Source organism: Botrytis sinoallii, assembly GCF_014898435.1.
Source record: "Botrytis sinoallii strain Bc 23 chromosome Unknown BSIN_002, whole genome shotgun sequence".
NCBI classification, from domain to species: Eukaryota; Fungi; Ascomycota; class Leotiomycetes; order Helotiales; family Sclerotiniaceae; genus Botrytis; species Botrytis sinoallii.
In genome coordinates this window covers 1,773,533-1,800,460 of record NW_024066029.1, presented here as the reverse complement: position 1 = coordinate 1,800,460, position 26,928 = coordinate 1,773,533, and the positions used below count along the sequence as shown (strand labels likewise).

The 26,928-nt window shown below is 42.9% G+C and overlaps 9 protein-coding genes across 9 annotated transcripts; 5 read left to right on the top strand and 4 right to left on the bottom strand.

The window, feature by feature from the left end:
* Positions 1-1,254: 1,254 nt before the first annotated feature.
* EAF02_001592 (uncharacterized protein) lies at positions 1,255-3,635 on the top strand (the record flags this gene model as incomplete). The annotated part of the gene is made up of 5 exons (XM_038897640.1): positions 1,255-1,495; positions 1,653-1,760; positions 1,859-2,077; positions 2,286-2,325; positions 2,373-3,635. The coding sequence occupies 5 exons, from the start codon at positions 1,255-1,257 to the stop codon at positions 3,163-3,165; spliced, it is 1,401 nt and encodes a 466-aa protein (XP_038762615.1). The 3' UTR covers positions 3,166-3,635.
* A 1,403-nt stretch (positions 3,636-5,038) lies between these two features.
* Positions 5,039-7,096, top strand: EAF02_001591 (uncharacterized protein; the record flags this gene model as incomplete). The annotated part of the gene is made up of 3 exons (XM_038897639.1): positions 5,039-5,242; positions 5,302-5,393; positions 5,497-7,096. 3 exons carry the CDS (start codon positions 5,039-5,041, stop codon positions 7,094-7,096), a joined length of 1,896 nt encoding a protein of 631 aa, XP_038762614.1.
* Positions 7,097-8,207: 1,111 nt separating this feature from the next.
* On the bottom strand, positions 8,208-9,846 carry EAF02_001590 (uncharacterized protein; the record flags this gene model as incomplete). Its single annotated transcript, XM_038897638.1, has 4 exons — positions 8,208-8,978; positions 9,046-9,686; positions 9,753-9,780; positions 9,835-9,846. The coding sequence occupies 4 exons, from the start codon at positions 9,844-9,846 to the stop codon at positions 8,208-8,210; spliced, it is 1,452 nt and encodes a 483-aa protein (XP_038762613.1).
* A 772-nt stretch (positions 9,847-10,618) lies between these two features.
* Positions 10,619-11,716, top strand: EAF02_001589 (uncharacterized protein; the record flags this gene model as incomplete). The annotated part of the gene is made up of 2 exons (XM_038897637.1): positions 10,619-10,973; positions 11,046-11,716. The coding sequence occupies 2 exons, from the start codon at positions 10,619-10,621 to the stop codon at positions 11,714-11,716; spliced, it is 1,026 nt and encodes a 341-aa protein (XP_038762612.1).
* A 49-nt stretch (positions 11,717-11,765) lies between these two features.
* Positions 11,766-12,867, top strand: EAF02_001588 (uncharacterized protein; the record flags this gene model as incomplete). The annotated part of the gene is made up of 2 exons (XM_038897636.1): positions 11,766-11,773; positions 11,877-12,867. The coding sequence occupies 2 exons, from the start codon at positions 11,766-11,768 to the stop codon at positions 12,865-12,867; spliced, it is 999 nt and encodes a 332-aa protein (XP_038762611.1).
* Positions 12,868-14,669: 1,802 nt separating this feature from the next.
* Positions 14,670-16,350, bottom strand: EAF02_001587 (uncharacterized protein; the record flags this gene model as incomplete). Its single annotated transcript, XM_038897635.1, has 4 exons — positions 14,670-15,356; positions 15,409-15,505; positions 15,556-16,115; positions 16,174-16,350. The coding sequence occupies 4 exons, from the start codon at positions 16,348-16,350 to the stop codon at positions 14,670-14,672; spliced, it is 1,521 nt and encodes a 506-aa protein (XP_038762610.1).
* Positions 16,351-18,528: 2,178 nt separating this feature from the next.
* On the bottom strand, positions 18,529-19,122 carry EAF02_001586 (uncharacterized protein; the record flags this gene model as incomplete). Its single annotated transcript, XM_038897634.1, has 1 exon — positions 18,529-19,122. The coding sequence occupies one exon, from the start codon at positions 19,120-19,122 to the stop codon at positions 18,529-18,531; it is 594 nt and encodes a 197-aa protein (XP_038762609.1).
* Positions 19,123-19,880: 758 nt separating this feature from the next.
* EAF02_001585 (uncharacterized protein) lies at positions 19,881-21,383 on the top strand (the record flags this gene model as incomplete). The annotated part of the gene is made up of 2 exons (XM_038897633.1): positions 19,881-20,533; positions 20,612-21,383. The coding sequence occupies 2 exons, from the start codon at positions 19,881-19,883 to the stop codon at positions 21,255-21,257; spliced, it is 1,299 nt and encodes a 432-aa protein (XP_038762608.1). The 3' UTR covers positions 21,258-21,383.
* A 1,435-nt stretch (positions 21,384-22,818) lies between these two features.
* Positions 22,819-26,600, bottom strand: EAF02_001584 (uncharacterized protein; the record flags this gene model as incomplete). Its single annotated transcript, XM_038897632.1, has 3 exons — positions 22,819-23,188; positions 23,240-26,408; positions 26,474-26,600. 3 exons carry the CDS (start codon positions 26,598-26,600, stop codon positions 22,819-22,821), a joined length of 3,666 nt encoding a protein of 1,221 aa, XP_038762607.1.
* Between the last annotated feature and the right edge of the window lie 328 nt (positions 26,601-26,928).

Genomic DNA, 26,928 nt, shown 5'->3' with positions numbered 1-26,928 from the left:
TTGGATGAAGCATATCATATGAACGCTTGGCACCTGATAAGAACCGTCTCTTCTAGGAAGTTCCAATATAGCTAGGGCAAGCCCCATCTGGAAACCAGCGGGAGCGACGGGTGGTAATACTTCCCCGCTGCATGGAACTTCCACTGAAGAAAGAGCGTCCACTAAAATAGTTAGTGAGCAAGAATACAACTTTTTAGCTGCGCCTTCTTGGTGCTGGAATGACGCTATGGTGTCTCATCTGGAGGACAATTTCTGAGCAAACTCATGTAGCTAAGATGGTGTCATTCACTTATCTTGCATCTAGAGCAATCTACTCGTACATGAATGGGAGTCTTGTTTCCAACTCGACTCCCACTGGGTTGCATCGTACCATGCAATATGGAAAGCCAATCAAATGCCAACAAAGCTTTGGCGGCAAGGTTCTTCGATATTAGATGACGGAATTTATCCCACTGCAGATTGCCCTGCTTGCGAAGATCTAGTTGCCAAACTTGCTAGAATGCTTGGTGAACCACTCTACCGGTATTCTATTTCAAAATCTACTGGACTGCAGCCTTGCCTTTAGCATTTTCCACTCGGTATTTGGTGTCATTCGTACACGGGCCGAGCGATCACCTGGTTTGACCACGGAATTTGTTCCTGCAGTTGGGCGTGATCTGGCAAAGGGTTCGACGGGATCAGTGATGAAAAGTTTAAAAAATTGGCTGTCTTTAAGTTACATCGCGATCTTTTTTCGGCTAGAGCCGCATCTCCTGGACGTATGGAGATTGGTACCCCAACTTCGAGAGCTAGTTTACTGAATGGAAATCGACAAACTGCAGCAGAAGGTAGATTCGAGGCAAAGAAGCCGATTGCTTGCGTCTCTTGGATATTTACCGGGATTCACTTACGACTCACAACCGTCATCAAACTCACACCGGAGATAATAACTCGAACGAATCATGCACCTGTCTGGTTACCAGATTCAGAAATTGAAGCTTGCGTAACCATCATGTTGGTGATCACAAAGTATATGGCCGGAAAGTGTTGCCCAAGAAGAGAAGGTGCGATGCACCTCGCACCAAGGTATTGCGCACCAAGCGACAGACCTCTCTTCCAACATACATCTCCACCTTCATATATTCACTCATTCTTGCGCCGCGTATTTAGAAAGCGTTGAGTTAAAATTTCTCTTGCTTGAGGTTTTCAATTTCACACTGCAACTAGAAGAATATAAATCGTGCTCTCTAACCATTTCACATTTTCCTTCACCCAATGGCGCATCTATCTTCGAATCTCCCTTTGAGGAAATTCTTCGGCTCTGACGCAGATGAAACTAAAGTTCAACCGGCTGTTGCAGATCTTGAAATTCCGCTTTCAAATGCAAGCACTCGAGATTTGGAGGAAGGAATCAATGACCCTGACAACACGGATGGAAACGTTCCCAGAGCAGATGGAGGTAAAGATGCTTGGCTGTTCTTAGCTGCACACTTTTTATTCGAAGCATTAATCTGGGGTAAGTGATCCTTCCTGTGCAGGTCCGCCTCATCGCGTCAATTTTCTGAACAGCACTGAAAATCACCATATTTATCGAATTTTCAAAACTACGATTGCTTTAATAGAAACATATCAAAAAGAAATTGAGAATTTCATTTCAACTAACACATCAACAGGATTTCCGTTCGCTTTTGGAGTTTTCCAGACGTACTACTCTACTCACCCGCCCTTCGATAAACATGCAAACGATATAGCTATTACAGGAACTTGTGCTACTGGAATCAGTATGTGCAAAATTTTATCTTATTTAGATGCTTCTATGAAACCATTTCACTCCCTTCTCGATTCCGCTCCTCATTAAGTACTTACAAGTCATCATTAGTGTATCTTTTTGCATCCATTTCCCTCTACGTTCTGGAGACGTTCCCGCCAACTCGCAGGCTATCTTCAATATTGGGACTTGTTATTGTAGTGATAGCCCTAGTTGCAGCTAGTTTCGCTACAGAAGTTTGGCACCTCATTACTACTCAAGGATTTCTATATGCTATTGGGGGCAGCCTTTTGTACTCTCCAACAATATTCTATCTCGACCAATGGTTCGGTAAGTAATTATTATTTTCTCAGTTATGGTCCAAACTTTTTTGCTTGTCCCAATGCATTGCCATTTTCAACTATGGTTGGACAATTTGCATCATTATAATGTCTAATTCTGTTTGGGTTTCCCATATTTCCTTAATTTTACTACCGCGTTGCTTCCTCATTTTACTTTAGCAGTAATTTCTACTTACATTTTACTGACCGTGTGATAGTCAAGCGAAAGGGTCTCGCACTTGGTGTTATGTGGTCAGGGTAAGCATGGAATATCAGTAGCCCAAAGCTCGAGCTAACTTTGCCAGTGTGGGAACTTCAGGTCTCATCTTCCCATTTCTCCTGTCATATCTTGTCGATCGATGCGGATTCCGCGGTACTCTTCGGATTTGGGCTGCTATCTTGTTCCTACTTTGTTGCCCATTGATCTATTATATCAAACCGAGGATTCCAACGAAGTTCTCTAGCCAACCACCATCAAAACCAAGCTACACATTCCTTAGGTCACCCATATTCTGGTTTCTGCAGATAGCAAATATCTTGTCCTCACTTGGATTCTTCGCACCTTCCATTTATCTTTCGTCGTATAGCGCTTCGCTTTCATTCTCCCCTGTGCTTGGAACTTCACTCATCGCACTCCTGAATTTCTTTTCCGTGATCGGAGCTATTTCACTAGGCCATCTTTCGGATGTCAGGCATATAACTACCGTCATACTTCTCTCATCTACTCTATCTACTCTATCTGTATTTATGCTATGGGGCATTTCAACCTCCCTTCCATCTCTAATTACATTTACCATTATCTATGGAACTTTTGCAGGAGGGTGGAGTGCTATCTGGGCAGGAATGATACGAGAGGTCCAACGTGCAGATAGCAGCGCTGGTTTTGGTGTATTGATGGGTCTATTTAGCGCAGGAAGAGGAGTGGGAAGCGTAGCATGTGGACCAGTTACTGAATTGCTCGTTCAGTATGGAGGGTTTGGGAGTTTGGGAGGCGGTTATGGCACTGAGTATGGAGCGGTGATAGTATTCACCGGAGTAAGTGCTGCCTGTGGATTGATAGGGGTAGTTGCAAGGTTTTGGAAAGTGGAAAGAGCTTGAGAGACACACGATGCACGAAACAAATTGATAGCTATCAGAGCTACTAAATAGCACACTTCGATGCTACAGTCCATGTCTGTCGACCAAATAGTGTCTCAAATACATCTGACGATTTTGAACAGATTGTGTTCTGGTGTAAGAGTCTGTCACATGACTGGGTGTGAGAAGTTTAGAATGGTGTCACGAGTTGACAAGTGAAGCGCAATTTTATAGGCTACAGGGAGCCTTGATTGCTAAACGGATTTCTGAAATTAGATCAAAGACACGAACCTGTCGTTTTGGTTTATTGAAACGAAAAATAAAAGGCGGTCTTTCTTCAAACATCCACCAGTGGGTGTACGCAATTGGGTGTACGGACTGACGGATACTGCAAAAATGGACTTGTGAATATCTCTTGATGTTTCAGATCGTTTATTCTAGGAATTGTTACAATTGATGATTAGAGATAAAACAATCAAAATGTGAAATCTGATATCAAACAATTAAAAAATGAATTTGCTGAAAATATTGGAAGTTGGGAAGTGTCCTGTTAATCCATACACCCACTGGCGATCTAGAATTTTTCGTTTAGTAAAACCCCCACGTATTCCCCGTGAATGAAATTCTGACACGAACATTGGGATATCCTCGTTGAGACAATGAATCTTCTCGTTTACAAAGATCTTCATTTTCAATCTACTCCTTGTAGTAGCGAAGGATTACTCGGGCAGACTGCATGTAAGAATGGCGAAATTGAAGTTGCTATACTCGGTTAGGCAAGTGATACCTTCCTACTCAGGAAACCCCGCACGAGGGTACAAGGAGGGCACCCAGGTATCTTGCACTATACTATACTATAGGGAGATATGGAGATATGAAGATATGAAGTGGATTCCCTGACCTCTTTGCATCTTTAAATAACTTTTACGCGACCAACAATCATGTCTCTGACGCAAGCAAGTAAAGTATCATTTCCATACACCTTCAACCAACTTTTCGAGACAGCCAAAAAGCCACTTGTTCTGTATGGAAAACAATCTTCAACAACGTGCGAGTATGTTTTCATAACCTTTCCGTCCTGTGTTTGACGAATCATGAATGGTACACCGTGTAGGTACTGGAAGTTTGTTCCCCCAGTTAATGTACCATTGTACTACATAAATGTATGCTATCCTTGGAGCCTGATCACAATGAAGGATTTTCTTTTTCGAATGTTACAGCGCAGCTTCAATACAACCTTTTTCATCCTTCGCCCTTATTTAACTATACCGAGTTTGATACCCAATTCAATATCCTTTTTTCATTGAATTCTAAAATTATACAACATTTTCTATATGGAAAATAGTTAGCGATTGTAAAGTTGCCAGATTTTTATAACATGTTGTTCTTCAATCGAAACACTTTTCTCCAACGAACAAACATTTACATCTAATGAAGATATCTATTTATCTTTCTTACATTTTTTTTCAATAACATGCAGTACAATCTGACCACATTAGCGGCGGGAAGAGGCGCAGTTGCCTCGGTCCAACGAATGAAGATTCTCTAAATTGACGAGGTTGAGCGGCACAGCTGTCAGTATATGCAAGGGCCAACAGTATTCATGGAACAGTAATCGTAAGTAACCACTTACTGCCTTCTCGCTCGGCACAATTGTTTTTATTTCTCATTTGGTGTGGTAGTATCTGTGGTGGCGTGGTATCGTTTGTTCATTTTACACAAATATATCTTTTCTTGCATGATATGCGAGTCTGTTTGCGGGGGTTCTAATAAGAATGATCATGTCCCTATACGTGAGGTTTTTATCTGATTTTACTTTTGGATTTTTTTTTGGTCATCAAGTATTCCTTTGGAAAATGCATATTTGTGGTTTTGAAGAAGACCTTACTTGAAGATGCAACGTCTGGTCTCTCTCCTCGCATTTTGCATTTTTCTGGCGTGCATCAAGGCAGATGTTGCTTTCACATGGCCCTATCCAGGAGCCACCTTGGGTTCGGGAGATGTCACTCTTTGGTGGAGGGAAGATGGAAATGCGCTTTTGATCGAGGAGATGGGTAGTCATTTGTTGGTCTTGTTTACCGGAAGTAATAATGTTATGGTATGTGGAAGTTTTCTGCCTCCAAAAGTATTTTGAGTAAGTTGCTGATGTTTGCATAGCAAATTTTAAATGAATGGGTCATTCCCGTTGGAACATATAATGCAACTATACACCTCAACTCAAACATCGGACCCAATGCAAACAATTCCTAGTAAGCAATCACTTTCGCAGCATTTACAATCCCGTCCATCAGTTCGGATAGTTGGGCATACTGCTTTCGTGTCACTCGGGTCAGTTGATTTAACAAATATCAGTTTCTTCGGCATTCAATCAAACCCCATAAACGCGACGAACTATCCATCAACTTCCATTCCAGTTCTCACAAACTTCTCACCTCGTTTCTCCCTCACGAACATGACGGGCAGAGATTTTAGCCCTTCTATCAGCGCTGCAAATGCCGCGTGCAATACCACAGATGGGCCGGATTCTGTAATTCGAGACGAATCGCAAGATCAAGTATCTCTGGGTATGGCTAATGTACGCTCTCTGTCATCCGCTCAGATCACAAATTCCGGGGTGATTCACAATCCAACTGATGGTGTACTCGTTACGACTATTCCTTTGACACCTGTCGTTTCAGCGACTACTTCACCTTCGTCTCTCGTAACAACCATCTTCTTTACACCAACGCCCACTGCCTCTCCTCAGCCTGTTACAGAAACTCCGATACAGACTCCGACTCTCACAGCCAGTGCTCATAAGAGAATAGTGATCGCTGTTCCTGTCACTTTAGGTATAGCTGCTCTGGCTGGTCTCTTTCTCTTCTTCGTTGTTAGATATAGGCGTCGGCATCCATCGTCCGAAAAGGCTGATCCAGACGGATCTATTCTTCCATTTTTCCCACCACCGCCTACTCATCCCAATACATGGATGGATACCACGACTTCCACTGTCAAGAATAAATCCAATAGTTTCTGGTATCGTCTGAAAGCCAAACGCCCACGGAATAGTGTTGCTGAGTTGCCTGGATATGAAGGCCCCGGTACATTGAAGTCTACCTCACAGCGTAACACCAGTCCAAGCGGAACGACCATAACAAACAAGAGCGAAATGGCTCACACGCCTATAATTATTCCTTCCACTGGAGCAAATGCAATATCATCGACTAAAAACCGATATCAACCACAGAATTACCCAGGACGCGAAGTCGGCTTTTTGGCCGTAGGTCCGAATTCGGCAATCAATAACCACAACACAGATCCCAAAACTCACATTAGTGTTACCCACACTAATCATTCGTATCCACGTGCCTCAACTATCAAGACCATCACGACGGAAAGTTCAGGCATTCCATCTTCATCAGCTCTATCTTCATCTTTCGATCGAGAACGCGAACGTGGTCCCTTTCCTTTAGACTCCGGAACTCCCACATTTAAGGAAAGAGGAACACAAGTACCGCCACAACCACCAAGTCCCACAGCCCTTAGAGGTACGGCAAAAGTAGTTACGATTCCGAGGAGTAATTCATTATCACGTTCGGGCTCGGATTTTGGTACCATACCTCAACCTTCTTCTACTTACTATCCTGCGAGGAAAAGCTCGCTTCAAAGAGGAGGATCGGAAGGATATAACTTTTCAAATCCTGCATCGAGATATCAAAAATCTTCATATAATACACCTTCATCTTCATATCAAGCTGTGCAAACATCATTCCCTCCACCGCCAACTTCGATAATATCTCAGGCGTCTCAATCAACAACATTTAGAAGTCCAATGGGGAGGACGGATGAGAGTGCGGCTGTTAGAGAGGCAGAAAGAAGAATTAGAGGATTACTTGGGAATAATGGAGGAATTGTTTCCGGTAGAGATGGGATTGTGAGTCCGATTAGTCCGGTTAGTCCTTTGTCGAGATGAATGAAGGAGTAATTGTTGGAGGGTCATGATCTGTGTATAATGTCTGTTTGTATGTACGTGAGATGCATAAGTGGTAGGGAAATGAATGGAATGAGATGAATGATAGGGTATGGATGGAGGGAATGGGGTTTGGAATTTAATGAATGGAGGTTATTTGTGATGGAAGCAGTACGGAAATGAAATCAAACAATGAGTTTATCTAATGAATAGACAAGTATATAGCCCACTCCTCTCGATAAAAGTCATTCGTTTGAGCTGTGTGAAATTGGAAAAGAACTTCTGCTCTGAAATCTGGACATCCAAATAGTTGAATATTTCTATCATTTTGAGTTGCAAGTTGATGCAGAGCCTCTGAACGGTGATGACAGAATGCTTATTGATACCACGGGAAAGTAAAACTCAGGATCCATTCGTCATATAATAATAGCACCTTGAGGTACATTAAGCTTTGCAAAATCAGACACTTATTCTCGCTTTTCTCTCATTTCCTTTAACGAGATATTGTTACGCGGCTCACACAGTCTGTTGCCACGTAGAAGTGACAGGAGGATGACTAGAAGCTACGAGGTAGGTTCTACTGAGGTAATAAGCAGGGCTGTATAACTAACAGTATGATAATTTGTGGTGACTAGAGTGTTCAGAGTAATGATTATTCATGCTCTAAATGAAAAGAAATCCTCCTAGCTATATTGACCTTCGTATCCTTCATTATCATCATAATCATCATTGTCATCATCATCATCAACCACACATTGCTGATACTGCTATTACTCCATTCCCGGGGTCTACTATGATTAACCAATCATTGAGCCTAAGGTTCCGTGGTTGCTGCATTATTGTTATCATCGTAACAGATATGACCTTGTTGAGATTCGTAGGCACCTCGAAGTCAATAAATGCGGAATCTGTGTCCTCTTTCCCTTCCGAGATACTCTTCGCAAGCTAGCTTCTCTCCATTACGAACATCCGTAGGCGGCTCTAAGTGCTTTTCCTCGTCATGTGGGTCAAGATATTGAGCAGTTGCCAAACCACAGCGTTCATAGGAGTTCGGGTGCTTTGTAGATGTGGTTAGAACAAGATATACATAATGATAACGATAATCTCCATTTTCTCAATCTTGCGAGTAACCCAACTCATCATCGTGATAAAGATAAAGAATATACAATTCCTCAGGAACATCAAACAAGACATCAAACTCTATCTCCATCTCGATTTCGTCAAGATAGCCTATCCTGGAACGTATAGAAATATGGTTCAAAGGCCCCTCTACCGTAATATACCCACCCTTAACGTGACTGAATATGTCGTCGCCAGCGGAACAAATTTGTTCATCAACAATTTTCGAGGGAGATCTGCAATAGAAGTGTTTGCCGGATTTATCAATTCGATCAGAGTCTTTTGGACGCGCAGCCTGCACCGCACTATAGCTATCCACTGATACCCAAGACCATGTTGGAGCTCTGTAATCTGGACGAGAGCTCAATTCCCCTGTACAGTGCCAAGCAAGTTGAAACATCGTGCTGTCGTTTTTCCAGATACCTGCAAGATATGTATCACCGAGCAGATTTCCAATATGCTTGGCCATTCCTGATAGCGCAGGGAGTATATCGGATTGAAAAGTAAATTTTCTTTTGAAATAATTCTGTAACACGTTGTCCCATATTCTGAATTTGACTTCATTATATTTCGATAATTCAGTTTGCGACACTGCAGCTTGTATCAGACGGGACAATTGTAATTTACCATTGTAATGCAAGTCATCCGGCAGTCCATCAGGGAAGAGTTTACAAGCGCAAAGCTCATTGCATTCCCACGAAAGTTGACTATGCCCGAAGTGAATGATTCGAGGTGATAAGAGTCTTTCTTGCAGAACCCATGCTCGCTACGAGATTAATTAGAATTTGGCAACAATTAGTGAAATACCGGATCATGCTGCGTGGATAGCTTACTTGCTGTAACGGTGCATCTTCTACCTCCCTATCAAAAAGATGTTCTTCAATAACGTCGTAGTCGGTATTTCGCAGTTTGATTTCCAACTCTGACAGAAAACGAGGAGCTCTAGGCCGGAACAAACCCTCGTAACTATTTCTAGAAGCACTTGCGGACAGATTGCACATCGCGTTCTTATACACTTTATGCATAAGAGATGCCTCCTTTGCCCAGTCATCGGCATCGTCTTGAATTATGCACAAGCTATCAATCCATATATACCGAACGCCAAGCATTCTTGTAGCTAGAATTGCATCTTGGAATGTCTTTGGGAGACTTGGCAATTGGATCAGAAAGTCTTGCAAATTTTCCCGGAGTGTTCTGATCAGAGTTCCCTTGCCCCAACAGTGACTAAGGGTTATGTAATCACCATCTGGCTTCACATAGGCTGTTTCTATTAGTTTAACCACATCTTCTCCGGAAGGCTCATTCCCAAGCTCCAACAGTCGCGTCGGACACCAAGAACGGTCGCCGTCATCTTTCTCGGAGCATGAGACATGCTGTTCTCGACAAGTCTTTAGCCATTTAGCGACAAGAGCCCAGGAATGGTTGGATTTCGTTGAGTCGCCCAGATCCTTGATTCTTGTTGTTGAGTTTGCATCTATTGTTATTCAGTATTAAAAATGATATTTGGGATATTGCCATACCGCTTTTTCTCAGAAGATACCTTGGTCCGGAGTTGAGGATGAAGGGGTCTGATAATGATTCCGATTTTATGCATGGTTCGATTTTGATCCGGAAGATATCACCATTGGACTCATTTTTTCGACGGTATGGGAACTTCCCATAGAAACAGCCTGTCGACACCTCTGTAGATTTTTCTCGACTCGTCAAGTTGCAATATTGATAACAGGTGAGCCGGAAAAGCGCTGTGCAGGAAAGTACACATGTAGCACCCTTGATCAATAGAAGCTTGCCAGGATTTGTAACTGGTATGGTGGTACCATGTGTAGCTCGTATCCTCGAGTTTGTGGGTTCTCAGTAGAAAATACTTAATGTTCGATGCCCTCAAACCGTAAATCAAGGGCTCTGCAAAACATGGCTGGCATAAATCGCAAAGCAATATAGCCGCAGATGGTTCTTGAATAATAGTTGCGTGTATACTGAGCGAGGCGGGTAACTTTGGGAGCTCATCATTTATAGTCTGGTAGGTACTCATTTGCTCGACATCAGCCCTAGATTCTGACATCGCCCTCAAAGCTTTGATGTTAGCTTCAATTTTTCCAATTTAAGTGAATGAAATCAAACTTCTTGCCACAAAACATTGCGCGATAAACAGTTCAAATGATAGATAAATGAAAAAAAAAAGAATCATGACATTCAACATTAACCACATGTCAGGCCACGATTGGGCTTGACGATATCGACCCCCTTCCTCATTGGACGATAGAGAAGTTCTCCAGTCAGAGTCTTGTTCGGGCTGCTTGTCCGACGTACACACACGTCTGACATGTAAAAAGGTCTTCTACCCCGCATTCAATTTTTGATTTTATTCATCTCATTGCAATCATTAAAGACAAGTCTCCTGCTGCAATGTTCTGTGAAACTTGTACGGATTTTCTTCGAACAATAACGGATGCTCATGCGAAAGGTAAACCCGCATTCGGACAATTTGTGGGATCATTCGAACACCATGCTACTTATAATGCCTTCAAGAGGGCGCTTGATAAAGGCTGTGCTCTATGCAAGAAAATTTGGGCACAGATAGGTGAAGAAGCTCTTAATATCGTTGATGATGAACTTGCAGCTTTCGATTTGAAGTTCCGGTGGTATTTATACGTGCCATGGGGTGATAAATCAAATATAGAAATCTGGATTTCCTCTGCCCCTGACAATGTATTCCGACGGAATTGCAATATTTTTCTTACAAAGATTGATCCTTCTAAAGGTATCCTATCTATTCCCAAGTTCATCACAGCCTGAAGTCTGTGTGCATGGTACCTACTGATAGTGGTTTAAGATCGACTATTGCTACCTGATTACTACGAAACTACCAATACAGGCTCCGATGCTTGCTTTGTAATTGCTAATCATTGGCTAAAGACATGTCTGAGTTCGCATCGAAGATGTGAACATCTTCGTCCCCCTTCGTTGAAAGAATGGACACCGAGTCGCTTGATTCGCATCAAAGGTATCAATGATTTGGTCTTGTGTTTGCGAAAGATGGGGAATATTCCCATAGAAGTAGATTACGCCACATTATCTCACTGTTGGGGCAACATTCCAGAGACCCAGAGATTAGTCTTGACAAGTGAGAATATCAGTACATGGACACGAGGAATACCTAGCCTTAAATCCATGAAGACGTTTGATCACGCAGTTATCATTTGTCAAAAGCTTGGGCTGGAATATATATGGATCGATTCTCTGTGCATTTTGCAAAACTGTCAGGATGATTGGCGCCAGGAGGCATCACTCATGAGCACGGTATATAAATATTCCAAGTGCACTATCACCGCCACAGCCGCAATCGATGACACTGCGGGATGCTTCTTTGATCGTGATCTGGACATCTGTCTGCCCACCAGAGTAGAATTTCCTCAGAATCAGATATGCTTTCCTAGCGCTAGCAAACAATCAATACCCAACTCCAACCTTTTGCCAGAAGATTCTAGGCCTAAAGCTCTATAAGGTTATTATGACATTCTAGAAGAGTCACACTGGTACAGGGACATCAGTAATGCCCCTGTAAACCAGCGCTCTTGGGTTGTTCAAGAGGCATGTACATTGCACTAGACCAATATACTCACTTAATCTGTTATTCTAAGAAGATAATCTAGCGCCTTCTCAGCCCCCGAGTTCTCTATTTTTCAGGCAGACAGCTCTTTTGGGAATGTGCAGAGTTACAAGCCTCTGAATCGTCACCATTTGAAATCCCTCGAAAGGAAGCAGCAAATTTCAAAACCCTAAGCCCCTGTCAACATCAGGATCAAAATCTCACTGATCTGAATTCCGAGATAGAGACACTGTCACAAGAACGCCAGCGCTTCGACGATGCTTTTGAAATTTGGGGTTCAGTAATATCCGCTTATACAATGGGAAAATTAAGTAAAGGCTCCGACAAGCTCATTGCAATTTCCGCCATAGCAAGGGAATTACAGCCCCTATGGAGATGTCGATATCTTGCTGGTCTTTGGGAAGCTCATCTTGTATTGCAACTAGCATGGCGGAGTTATGATTCTGTCATTCCATTGATGGTATATCGAGCGCCATCATGGTCTTGGGCTTCAATCGATGGGGTGGTTCAATTTCCCGACCTGGTTATCTCTAACCTATATAGTCCGCTAGTAGAGATCCTCGAAGTGGTCATAGATCTTGTCGGCGAAGATGAATTTGGTCAAGTCCAAGGCGGTCATCTAAACCTTCTAGGACAAATGATCAATCTTGGGGTCTTAGACGAAGAAAAAAAATCAGGACAAAACAGAGTCCTCTTCAATGGCAAACTCAACTTTGCAATGATATTAGAGAATGAGGCCAACATAAGAACTAAGTTTTCAACAAATCAATTAATCTGTCTGCCTCTCCATCTGCAATTCTTCGGGAGGCTGTTAATTATCAATAGCCTTATCCTCGAGTGCGTTGATGTCACTAATAACGAATATCGCCGTGTGGGACTGTTGGAGTACTCTAAATCCATTCCAGTCGAAAATGGGCACCACACCAGGAAGGTTTCCATAGAAGATCCATTTCTATCAACTCTTGGTGATATTGAACAGACAGGGGATGACTCACTGGTCTTTAAAAGGGGATCTGCAGATTTGCGCGAGATTACGATCATATAGAACTCCACAGCAGACTGGCTTGTCAGAAATCTTATCGTCCATACTTTTTTTGAACTGCAATCTTGGTTTCATTTGAGGCATTGAAGTGGTAAACGAGAACACTGGAAATTTTTGGAGTATCAACGTATCTTGGAGTTAGCAATCTGATTTATCCGACTGCATTTGAACATTAAACAGTTCTGAACATCCAGGGGTTTTTGGACTGATTTTGAATATTGAAATAACTGTGAACACTCAAACGATCGAAATATCAAAGCCATTCAGATCCAAAATTCTACAGAACATCAGGGTACAACTGTACGTCAGATCCACATGAGAACAAAGAATTCAATAATGATTGAATTCGCACAGACACATGCTATAAGCTCAGATTTCCTTCTTCTTCTTCTCCTTCTTCCCCATACTCCCCTCATCATTCCCTTGACAGAACATCTGCCCGTTCCCCTCGCCATACAGATACAACTCCTTTCCAAATCTCCCTCCATTAAACACAAGATTACAAATCTACAAACCTACGTAGTCCTGCCCCGTGTCTAAACATCTCTAGCTATACTGCTTTGCTCTCCTACTCCCAACTCCCAGCTCCTAATATCCACTTTCCCCTCCCCCTAACTCCTCTAATTCCTAATTACTAATTTTCTCCGCAATCCATGTTCTACCATATATGCTCTCCCATGAAAACCCCACGACTTCCATCCCACAATCTCTATCTTATGACTTTACTCTATGATAGCCCCTAGAGTGCGGACATTCGGCGCCCTCGCCTAAAGGGGATCTTAGTGACCAATCAGAACATCAGGATACTTGGAATTTAATCACATATTCACATTCAATCTCTAATATAAAATCCTTTGAATATTATTTCTGTTTTAAAACTTTGAAGAAAATAACACATATTAATTTCTGATCTTTACCTTTTTAATTTTTTTAGAAAATTATAATTTGAAATCAAAATTCCTCTTTATAAACAGAGTGATTAAAAAAGCATTACAAAAGCCAATCTAACCAATCATATTTCTTCATACAAAGTATATTGCACGGATCACAATGAGCGCCATTCGCCCGCACTCTAGGGGATAGACTCCATTCAAGAAAACACCCTCTCGATGTACCCCATCGCTGTACCTACCCCCTCCATCCACCACCCCACTTCCAATTTACCCACCCACTCATTCTTCAAAATCCCAGCTCTCCTATACAAAACTAACACACTACCAAAATACAAAAGCACAAAAGCACAAACCACCATATCCCAATCTCAACCCCAGACTCCAGATTCCACACTATCTGCAAACAATCCATCCCATCCCATCCATCCTATCAATCTTCTCCACATCAATCTTCTCCACACCTCCACACAAACTCAAGAGTCAGGACTCAGCAGTAATAAATTATGAATCATAAATCATAAACTTCAAAAAAGAGTAAGATAAATAAAGCAAAAGGCTCATTAATGAGCATGAAACATAAAGTAAAAGACACGCACGAAGTATGAAAGCAGAGAGGTCGAGTACTACTCTAATAACGTGGAGTATTTTCATCTACTACGTAGCTATAATCAATATCTTCTTCTACCACTACATGAGCACTAAAGCGTCACATGTAGACATCGGATGAAACAAATGACAATTATTTTCAGAAGATTGACGATTAATAGTATCATTAGGTAGGTATCTCTCTACGAGGTCATTACTTCATTACATACTTCTTCCCCATGTCTAACTCTCCTCTGTTTATAGCCATCAGTCCACTCCTTACTCATTAAAGCTACCCCTCTCCTCTCACAAGGAAGAAACAGTCTCCTACTGCTTTTCTCCAATCTCCTGTCTGATAGGAGACTCTTCAATATTATCCACTTTTCCCAAACCCATTTGATTGGTATCCCATCCCTTACTCTCCAGATACTCTCTGAAAGCTGCATCTTCCGTTGTGATAGTATCTTGGCCAATATGTGGTAAACAAAAGAGCGCTAAAACTGCACTCAAAATACACCCCGAACTCGAGACGTAAAATGGATACTGCGCAGAAGCATTTCCACTGCCACCGGCTGCCTCGATATATGGGAAAACATAAGTACCAACAAAGGCACCAACTTTACCAATAGCGGCTGCAATGGCATAGTATTGTCCTCTAACACCTGTCGCCGAAGTTTTGGACGCGAGTAGTCCAATGTTGTCACCAGGACCGAGTTCACCGAGGGAAAGGAAGATTCCGTACACGACGACAAATGCGGGGACATTCTTGACTTGAGATAAAACTGGGTACAAGCCGGACATGATGAAGCCAACAATACCCTGCAATGTGACTCCTATGGCAAGAGCATAGCGAGGTCCGATCATATCGGAGAAGAAAGAACCGAGAACAGCGCCAGGAATATAGAAGAGATTGATAACGGTATTCCAACCGAATGATTGAGATAGTGGCGCCGTATCTCCGTAAATGTTACTGAGAATTTTAGAGGAGTAAATGCCAAATGAGTAGGTTGAGAACTATGGTTATGTGTTAGTGTAAACCAATTTTATGATTTGAATATTCACATACATCGTAGATGAACCAAATCAAGGAAACTATTAATAGCCTAAACCAATAGTACTTAATTACAAGACCATAGGGAATTTTGGCATTTTTCATGCTCTCTCTGTTTATGATTAGCGAGTTCGAGGAGCATTCAACAGCCATGGCACACACCTTTGAAACTCTTCTGGCTCCTTCAATTTTAATCGAAGATAGAACAAAAGCAATGGTGGGATTACACCGAGTCCAAGTGAGATTCTCCATGCAGCTCGCAAATGGTCTTCTGTACAAATGACAACCAATAAATATGGAACAAAAGCGCCGATGACAAAACCGAAATCAATCATAACGTTCGTGAAGATGATAAACCATCTGTTTCGGGTACCCTCTTTTAATTCTCCAGAAGCTTCGGAGCAACCGACAGATCCAGCCGGATATTCTCCTCCAATACCGACTCCGACCAGAAAACGATAAGCAGCAAGTGCAGCGAATAGACCCTGTACACTTTCGTGGTATCCATATGAACCAGCGCCAAGAGCAGCGAAGACGATAAGAATTACCGTGGACAGCGTGAGTGTGTTTGCTCTGCCCCATTTATCACTGGTATAACCAAATATGAGCATACCAGCAACCGTACCAGCAAATGTGATTGCGGAAATGTTTTTCACGGCGGCAGATTTTGTGTATACGTCTCCGTAGATTATTCCGAGCATAGTAGATACTGATCCGATTACCTGTACGCACACATTAGTATGTTTATCATAACCGAACTTGTGGCTGGAATTAGCATACGTTATTGATGTATCCATCAGAGAACAATCCCGAACCACAGGCCATAGCTGGCCAGAGTTTTTCCCATTTTGTCTTTGGGATATTGGCGAGAGGGTCTTCATGGTTCTGCGGACTCGAATTGGAATCGATAGCAAGATCATTGGCATCAGCCGCAGATTTCTTGCTGCGATTAAACATTTTCCTCAAATGATGGTCGCACAAGAACCTCGACTTATATTTTCAATGGGGGATATTGAGGAAGACTGAAGACAAAGTTCTCAAAAACTGGGTAGACAAGAAGTCTTAAATGAACAGAACAATGTGCGAACTTTTGATTGAGTGAAGGATCATGGATATTTACTAGTTAGCTCAACCGAACCCAGCGCTTGCCGAAATGTCTGGGGGTCCTAGAATGGGACAGGGTAAGTAATAGGTAATACCGTCGAAATAAAGTCAAGCTTCGTGTGCTAGGGGTAATTAACTTTGAATCTAAATACGCCTACCGTATTGGCATTTGCATACCTAGTTGTCGAATAACATCATATTTATTCTTCTGTATTCACTTGCCCCTCAGTAGAAGCAAGTGCATACCTGGGTATGTAGGAAGTAGGGTAACATTCAGACTCTCCTGCAGCAAGCATCTTTTTAGTTGCAGTGAATCCATTCAGATACACTAGCAATGCATTTGTCAGACTGCGATACAAGGCTTGCCACTCCATTGAGGTTGAACCTGATGATCCCTTCCAATTTCTCTGATTGCATACCTAGGATTCTAGAGTTCTGCCACTCATCTGTCAAACACAAATCAAATCTGGCAGGTGCTCAGCTCAAGGCTCAAGCATATCTTCCATCAACCCATCGTGTTGTTGCGATGCAACCAACAAGCAAGCCGTTGAGCTGCATGTGATGAGATTGATACACACGCCGTATTTGATCTTTTATTTAATGGTGGCTCGAGAGATTGTGACGTTGTGAGCTGTACTACGAGGAATAAAGCGTCGATACTAGAAACTTCCATCCAATAATCAGTATTTATTTATCAGGTGGTGGGGAAGTGGATTTTGGATGGAGCAAAATGTTCAAAAATGGTTTGAGACATTTCCCCCACCCCTCCATACTTTTTCAAATGGGAAAGTACGGCCGAGGTCTTTGCGATAACATACATTGTCTCATTGTCACAGATAGTCGCAGATAGTCACAGACAATCATAGATGATAACCACGGTAATCTTGGACTTCCATTGATACACACACCACTTTGCAACACACTCGTCATCAACAAACGAGTATATGTATCAACAATTCGACCAGATCATCGTGCCTTTACTTCGTCATGAGTATGTTTTTCCACTACTACCTCGAATATACCCACAACCTACGTTACGTCCGCCAACTTGGCACGTTTTCAAAAAGGTTAAGCCGCCGCCATACCGACGGGAAATACATCCTTGTGAGATAATCAAGCTTTTCGCTGTGGAGCTCTCAGCCCAGTCAGCACCGAGATCCAATCATGAACAGATGATGAAGCACGCCCATTTCCGATGATAAGCAACGCCTATCGGGAAAAATACCCACATCGGTTTGCCCGATTCTGAAAATGGAGCACACTAAAAACTTCAAAGTCCACCGGTCAACAATCGGATTAATCAAAATGGGATGAGAAATGCTTGCGAGCTCACTCAACTAACCTGATCCATGGAGGATCATCCCTAAGTCCGATTTCCTCTATCCACTACTGCTTCCACTACTCGAACATTTGCATGTGCAATATACAGGTTCCTAGATTGGCTACCAACGGCGAAGTCTACCATTTTTCTAATATTTCTCAGAATTGGCAATTTCTGGAGACGTGTTAGCAGATCAAGGATCTCGATTTAGATCTAGTTCCATCCAAACTGTCGGGCAAGAGCTACTATCTTGGCACAGGACCAATATCCGAAGGTCAAAGTTTCGATCACCAGATTGTTATCTTTCACGGCTAGGATTTGGCCAGTTCCATTGCGTATGCTCGAGGATGTAGTTTAACAAGTTTTGGGAAGTTAGGTATTACTTTTGATTTGCGTCTCCTGTTATCCAATTCCTCAACCATGTGTTCGAGAATTGCACACTGCTGTGGCACCGCTCTTTGTGTTATTGATAAATATTGGAGTCTAGTGTATCATATTTCTATGAGAAGCTTCAGCCCTATCAGCTTTGTGAGATAAGTTTCACGAACACACCATCTTATGTGTTCACCGAATCAAACACAAGAATATCGAGTTGCTCGACGGCTGTACACAGCCGTCTAGATCTAACAACAGTGTTGACTTGAAAGCAGAGTTAGCTGGTGATAGCCATGAGAATTGTTCTTTCTTACCGATCATTGTCCATTATTCCTTCAAACTTTAGCCTTGAACTCCTCACGAACCTTCCCGTGACCCTCAAGCATGGCCAACGCTCTCCTCAAGGTTGCTTTTGTTTCGTCATAAGTCACCTTTTCCGCCGCCTCATCCCACGAACACCACTTGTATCCCGCAACCTCTTTTTCCTGGAGCTTAATTTCCTTCTCTCCCTCTCCTTTTCCAACTAATGCAAGCCAATACCTAACCTCCTTTCCATTTTTTCTGACTGGGTTTATGTATCTCTCCGAAAAACTTCCATCCCAGTCCTTAGAATCTTGTCCCTCAATCTCCCCTGTGTGTTCAGCTGGTTTGAATCTCAAGACATCCTCAGGCTCAACCTTCAAGGATGTCTCTTCCCCGAGCTCTCGAATGGCAGTATGCAATGTCGACGCATCGCCAGGTTCTGCATGACCCTTTGGGAAACACCAAAATGGGGGAACACTCTCCCAAATAGTTTTTTGAAGGATGAGTAGGACTTCAGTATTTTCTGTGCTTGGAACGGGTGGAGGTGTGGAGAGCGTAAGGCCGGGCAGGTAACGGATGGCGTAAATGCCGTAAGAGCGGTCGGTGATCGGTGGGAAGTCTGCCATTTAAAGGATGAAAGATGAGTCTTCTTACAATCCCTCAGAACTGTGCAAATGTCATTAAATATTGATGGCTACGGAGGAGAATAAAACCGTAGAAAACGAGGATCAAGGTTCGAAGTGAGAGATGATGATGATGATAGCAAGAGTGATACAATGAATCATATCGTCGTAGAACAAAGCAGATTGAAAGGTTTGAAACTTTGACTGCGGATTGCTCATGCTCCCTATATCGAGACAGGGCTAGATGTTCAATTCTGCCTGAAAGGGCGAATGACAGCATAGCCGTTCTGTCTTCTTACCTCTTCTTCTCTCAGCATCGAAGCACAGTAACTTCAACGCGCAAAAGAAAAAAGCCTAGCTTTGTTATTGCCCAACATATAATGCCTCAAGTAAATTATCCCAAAGCCGTGCAAACGAAGGAAGCAAATAAATTTGAGCATTTGGAATCGCAACTTCAATAGAGCCTTGCTGCTACTAAACAACAATTTTCAAAATAATGTACATCCAAAAAAATTACAAGACTCACGATCTTTGCTGTAGAGATGATTAATGCTGCAAAATTTTCTGATTTCCACGTGAAATAGTCAGGAATGAATACAATATAAAATATGCCGTATCATGTGCTCACGCTAACGGCTCGCGGACCAATACACCAAAGTTCGCGTCCCCAGATTTCATGCGACCAAGCGCGTCTCCCCACCACATCATAATTAAAACCCACCTTCGACGACAAATATACATCAGCACCAATACCCAATACCATGTCCGTCCGCAGACGACTCCAAACAGGCGCTGAGCGCCATGGCTCACAATCATCTCCTGCACCAGGCAGATCCCGCCCCTCTAATCCAAACGGATCAATTCCCTTTCCAGAATATACTCCACCAACATGTCCTCTCTCGGCCGATGCACAACGAGCCATTTCCAATGTTCGTACTCTTCACAATAGCGCTAAGCTCAAGAAACATCTAAGTCAAGCGATCAAAAATATCACAGACACCACTGTCGCCAATAACGATAGGATCTGGGAGCGCAAAAGACAAGTAGAGAAAAATGCGCGGAAGAGACAGAGGGATGGACAGGATGATGAGGAGATTCCGGCGGATCACAAAGATTTGGAAATTCATACGAAACATTTGGCGAAGAAAGTTAGCATTTGGACAGAGCAGGCGGAGTTGGCGATGCGGGTCTTGATTGATAAGGGTGATGAGGTGGAGAGGAATGATCTGGTTGTTAGGGATGTTTGTGGTAAATTGGCTGAGGCTAATCCAGCTCCTCCATTGCGAAGGACTAGGGGTCAAGAAGATGAAGAGGAAGTGAAGCAAGATGGAGTGGTCATAAGTGCAGTGGAGTTGCTGGATCAAATCAAGGAGGAGTATAGGTCAAAATATGAGGCGGAAAGTATGACAAAAAGGTATATCGTCCTTGTATCTGTGCTCTCATAAAGTTTAGAGTCAAATATGCGGGCCAAGACTAATGAATTCTTCCACAGATACGCCTCCCATAACGACTACAAGAGCTTCAAGCGTGTAGTCCACGACTCCCTTCATCCAGATGGAGACCTACCCCTCCCCAAAGAATCCACATGGTTCCCCTCGGACCGCTCCCACCCATCTACTCAAGCCAACGGACAAGCCGAAGAAGAGTCTTCCGATGACGAGATTGTCATTGAACGAGTCGTCAAAGATCTCAAGTGTCCACTCACTTTCGCAATTTTCCGCTTCCCATACACTAATAACAAGTGCAATCACAGTTTCGAGAAAGAAGCAATCATCGAATATCATGGGAAAAATTCAACGAATCAGGCTGGACAAAGAGTGGTTAAGTGTCCGGCGATTGGGTGTGAGAATTTAATTGCCATGAAAGATATGTATGACGATCAATTGTTGTTGAGACAGGTTAAGAGGGCGACGCAGAGAGACAGAAGTGAGGATAGCGATGATGAGGATGACGCTCCGAGAGGAACGCAAAGGAATAGACCTGAGAAGTTAGATGATGAAAGTACATTTTTGGATGTAGATGACGAAGAGAGGCGGCGAAGTGTGAAGAGGGAGAAAATGAGTAGTAGGCCTCCACCTACTTTAACGCAAGTTAGTACGGATGGCGAAGATGAAGATGAAGATGAAGAGGATGAATGAGAGATTTACGAGTATTTTACGGACGGGCTGAATGATATACAATCTCATGAATTTATGATGTAGCTATTTATATTAATGTTGAGAATTGGTCTCCCACCAATATAGTTGCTTTTTACTTATTCCCCACAGCCAGGACAGGCCAAGGGTAGGTAATGATATAATATTCATCAACTCCATCCTCCCTCCAACTTATACATCACAAACCTTGAACATCTCTCACATCCAAATCAATCGATCACCCCCTTCCCTATACAACAACAAACAAACAAACAATAAATACAACGCGCATCCCAAACAAGACTTCCTGAAAGCATATATCCATCCATCCATCCATCCCAAACATCAAATATCTACTAGGAACCTACACTATAAACTTTCCATTCACCCCCTACCCCCCTTCGAAAAACACATCATCCACACACCCCCCACCTCTATCCACACAACTCCCCAATTACCTCGAATAATAATTGAATATAAAATTATATATAAAACTTCGAAAATTACCTAGTTATAATCACACCAACAACTAAAAAAAAAACATAAAAGAGTAGAGAGATAGATACAAAACCCATCATCTCAAGGTCCAAACTACTATGTAATCTCCACATTTGACCGACTCTACCACTCCCACCTTTTCAAGGATCTGACTTGGTCAGAATGTACGCAGTGTTTACTGGCTTGTGAAATATTTTGAGCTTGGGTTGGGACATTCGAGGAATCCTGATCGTGTTTGAGAGTTTTCTTGTAGAGCTGGGATTCAAATTTTGGAGCAGTGGTTCCATGTAAATAGCATAGAAAGATGATACAATCCCATCACCTTGGCAAAACATTCCACGTCCTTCATGGAATACCGACAGAATCACCAAGACACGCACATTCTCCATGAGGTCTCCTCGCGCCAGTCAATTCAACGTCATGTTACATCATGTCATAATATACCAGAGATTTTACATAATTAATTTTATTTGACTATGAAACAAGAATGCTAGTATTTTCCTCACCAATGTAAAACCTCAATATCAATACTGACTGATTGACAGTCTTCTGCAAAGAGGACAAAAGAAAATAACGAAATTGTATCAGAAAGAAAACCATAGAGCCTGCCCGATCATATTATCCACGTCTCCCATTGATTCCCGCCTGCCATATCATTCATAAAACTACCCGCCAAATTCTTATCAACTATGAGAAAGAAAGCCGTATCTCATGTTGAGAAAACGTAATGCTCAGTGCCCAAATAATCCTACAAAAAGAAACTCGTGTGTATGTCTGTGGCCAAGTAATTAAAACAAAAGACAGTAATGTAAACGGCAAAGGTACAAAGATACGAAAAGCCAATCCTAGCATAAGTGGGTTTAAATCCTCAGATACAAGTCCAGCTATTTTGATGTCGAGTGCTAACGAGCCATTAATACATGAAAGTGCATGTTTGATACAACATGGTCTCCAATATCTGTTGAACTCCATGAAAAACATGGTAAGCAGACGAGAAAACTATGATTGTAGCATGAATTGTGAACATGAGATTCTAGAGTGGATGACAAAATGTCACAAAGTCACATCATTGAAGTTCTGCTTGACGTCGCTTGATAGATGTATGGCGGGCAATTTCTTTTAGGCAATCAAGATAGTCCTCGTTTCCTAAATGCTCTGGAGAGCGATGGAAAGATTGACCACGACCAATACGCGAACGGTTTTCTGGCGTGCTTGGACTAGCAATACTCCGGGGCGATGTGACCGCTGAGGATTTATTGGTACATGTCATGTTGACCATAGCAGGAGCCAGAGATGCTGCTGCCGAGCCGCGATTTTGGAGAGGAACAATACCTTGAGCATTAGCCGAAGAAACATGGGCAGGTGCAGCAATGGCTGAATGAGTTGCAGGCTGAAGGTTCAGCAAGTTCTTCAAAATTTGGTTCTTTTGCACGGCACTACAAGTAATCAGTAAGATTTAAAAGTTTGAGGAAACAGGTTTTACGCACCTGCTTGTAGTCCTGATCAGTTCAACGAAACTAGATTTGCTCTTTGGAGAACCATCTTGAGCTGACGGAGTGACGATCAAGTTCTCCTTCTCATTACAAGACTGAGTACTTGTCGAAGTACGATGATCTCCACGTCGGGTCCAAGATCCAATACTCTTATCATCATCGACATCATCCCCGTTCATATATGTTGGTGTAACGGTACCTGATCTGCCTCTGATTGAGGATTTGGACGCAAAAATGCTACCCAGATGTTCAGATGTGTGTAATCGAACACTAGAAGCCTCTTCAATCTTGTAAGATGGTACGGCTTGTGGAGAACCCGATGCAAAAATCTCCCCTAGGTTTTGAAGAGTCAATGACTCGGTACCAGTTGATATTGTGTCTTGCTTAGATGCTTCTGCATGCAGATCGTTCAATGGAGATGCACTGCGCAAGTCTTCAACCTTTTTGGAATTGATGGCAGAGGTAGTTGAGTCTTTTTCAGCCTGGGAGGAGTCTGGGGCATCTGGTTCATTTGAGTTAAAAATAATACCAAGATCTCTTTGTGTCAAGGACGGAGTACTAGCAGGTCTTGTGACTCGTTTCGGTGTCGAATCACGAGGTTCATCCGAAGAAAAGATAATAGCCAGATCTTCAGATGTATAGTGACGATCAAGAGAATGACTTGCAGTTTGAGTGGAGTGGTGAGTGGGTGTTGATGCAAATCGATCCTCCAACTCAGAAGTCACATCAAGATCGCTACGAGTTGACGAGCCTATACCGGCGGAGTTCGTAGCCTGCTCAGTGCAAGGGCTGTGTGAGGCTACATGCATATCATGCTGAGGTCTCTGAAGTACTGCAGAATTCTTGCCTGAGTTTATTTTCTTCTCAGGGGTCTCAGCAAATACATCGGAGAGAATCTTGAGTCCTTCAGCATCAGCAGAGATAGCACGTGGTGTTTTGACAACTTCGGGAGACGGATCTCCGTGAGAGCTGCTAGTAAACTCATTGGCAAGAGATTTAGTAGTCAAACTGAATGGTGGAATTGATCTGCCAGCTCTTGGTCGTGTGTCCAGAGCATTATGACTAGCAGAATTTCGTTCTGGACTGGACCATGGTGATGCATATTTTGTTACACCTGAATCAGTTGTTTCGTTGAGAAATATCGATTGACATTTATTGAGATAATCTTCCGTAGTGAATGTGATTTGATTGTTATTGTTACCATGGACAGGTGAAGTTTGTGCGGATGTCTGTCTACCAGTATCAAATCTTGGGGCTTGACGAGTAGAGCCGTGATTTGAAATATTGCTTGCCAAATTGCCAAAGTACTCTTTTTGGGCAATGAATCTCTCTGGGTCATAGCTTTGAGTATTTACTCGAGCGTATGGTTGGAGGCCTGTATTATGTGAATTCATACCAGGGACATAAGACATCTGCGCCATCTGTGAAACGGAGTTAGGGTGTGTCTCAGCTCTCTGGAAACTTGGCAAGGATGCTGCATGCGTTTGCAATTGAGGTACAGGCATCGTCTGCGATCTTGGCATGCTGATCATGCTTGAGCCAGCAGCAGAGTCCTCCCAACGTGTCTGACAGTTACCCATGAGCCGAGCCAATCTTTGAGCAGTGTTTTCCGGCGTTGCTGGTGGTGATGTTTGACCTCCCGGACGAGGATCTGTCACTCTCGCAAATTCATCCCACTCAGCAGCACTAAGATCTGTACGACAGCCACGGGGTTGGAAAGGTGGAGCCATTGCTGCTGTAGCAGGCAATCGTGAGCCAGATCCAAGTTTAGTAGTGGAAGCTCGCGGAATGGTTGGAGAATCAACACTTCGCGTGGTTGACGAATTTGCATAAGCGACGGAAGGTTCCTGACTGCGTAAGGTGGTGCTTGGACTAGAGCTGACAATGACTGGACTTCGAATATCATTTTTGTTAGATAAATTATCAAGTGAGCTTCCCGCATCGACCGAGGTTTGAGATTTCGCCTGTTCAGTTTGGCCGCTGCCTGATTGATTGCGCTCAGATTGAAGTAAGCTCGTCATTCTCGCAATCTCTCCCATAAGAACCTGACGTTGATTTGCCCAGTAAGGAACTGATTGTAGCGATTGACGGGATATGTGATCTTCAAGCATCATGAGATGGTCTCGATGTTGTTGAAGAGTCTGACCGGTGGAGGTCGATTGGAGTGGTAGCATCGGCACCATCGGAGTTTGCTGAGTGTGAGCTTGTTGTGGCATCATCGAGAAAAATTGTCCATTAGGATGTTGCATCATAGGTACCGGAAAATTTCCTGGAGATATTGGAAATGGAATGGGGCCAAGCATTGGGTGTGGCATATGGTGTCCTGGAGGGCCGCCTAGCATAGGAGGACCAAATGGTGGGTTTCCCACCAAGCCGGAAGGAAATCCGCTGGGAGGTTGAGGAAACCCTGAGGTGGGGAAACACAACTGGTTATTGACCATCATGTATGGACGATTCGGGTCAAACTGACCAGGATGAGAGACTCTAACTGGTTGCAAAGAGCTATTAGTGCTATCGTTACTATTTGCGCTTTGATGAAGAGGCTGTGTGTGGCCTGGGTGACTAAATGTTTGGCCCGGCATATTCGGTGCACCTTGGTGAAAATAGCCATAAGGTGGTAGGAAAGAGCCAGGAAAGACAGGATGAAACCCTGGAGGGCCTTGAGCTCCAACAGGAATTAAAGATGCTTGAGCGTCCCCAGCAATACTATTTGAAGCTCGGCTGTGATCAATTTGTTCAGTCTCGTTGGTTTGCTGGAGAGACTCGGATGTATGCTTATTGCCAATTGGCTCAAACGACGGTGGTGCCATTGCTCTAGTGTTTGGAACTATGCGACCACCAGCAGTAACTCTTACGTGCGTTGGAGAAACAACGGCTCTATAGAATCTTCTAAAGTTCTCGGCCTGATGCAAAGCTACGCTAGTTGGCGCAGAATGTGGTTGGATTTGATTGTCAAATGTGCGGCGTGACTCAGAATTGGTATTTTGACGTAAACACCAACTACCTTGACTGCGCATTGATTGAGATGAAGAAGATGATGATTCTCCACGGCGCGTTGTAACTTCAGGACGTGTATACTTGTATTGTTTCGAGAGGATTGCAGTCAAACAAGTGTAAGTGTGGGGGTTCTGGAATGCTTGCTCAGGAAGAGTGAATATAGCAGCTGCAGAAGTCGTTTCATTAGTAATCGTCAAATGGCGACTCAAGGAAGATCAGGATAATACTAACCAATATCAGGGTGCTTGTTTATGTTGTCGATCACACAAGAAACAAATGGAAGGGATCTCTTCAGATCAAGCAATTGATCAATTGTGTAGCGGTGTGTCTTCATGCTTGTATCTTCAAGAAAAGACATTGCGGAAAGTCGATGAATTGAATTGCCAAACACCACGTTTGACGCCGTCTCTCAGCTATATCTTGTGATTTGCGACAAGAGTGAGAATGAACCGAAGTTTCGATCTTGAGAGCTTTTACTCGCTCGTGGTTATTCTTAAACAATTGAAGTTGTTCAGCGAAAGGTATCGCAGAATGAGGTTGATTGGAAGTCAAGAGTAGGGTGGAATCCTGTCGCAAAAAAGAATTGAAGATTGAGTTGTTGGTTTTTTATTTTGAATACCTGATACCTATCCTTTCAAGATGGCTCGCTAAAAAAATCAAAGATAGTAGTCAGTGATTGAATATTT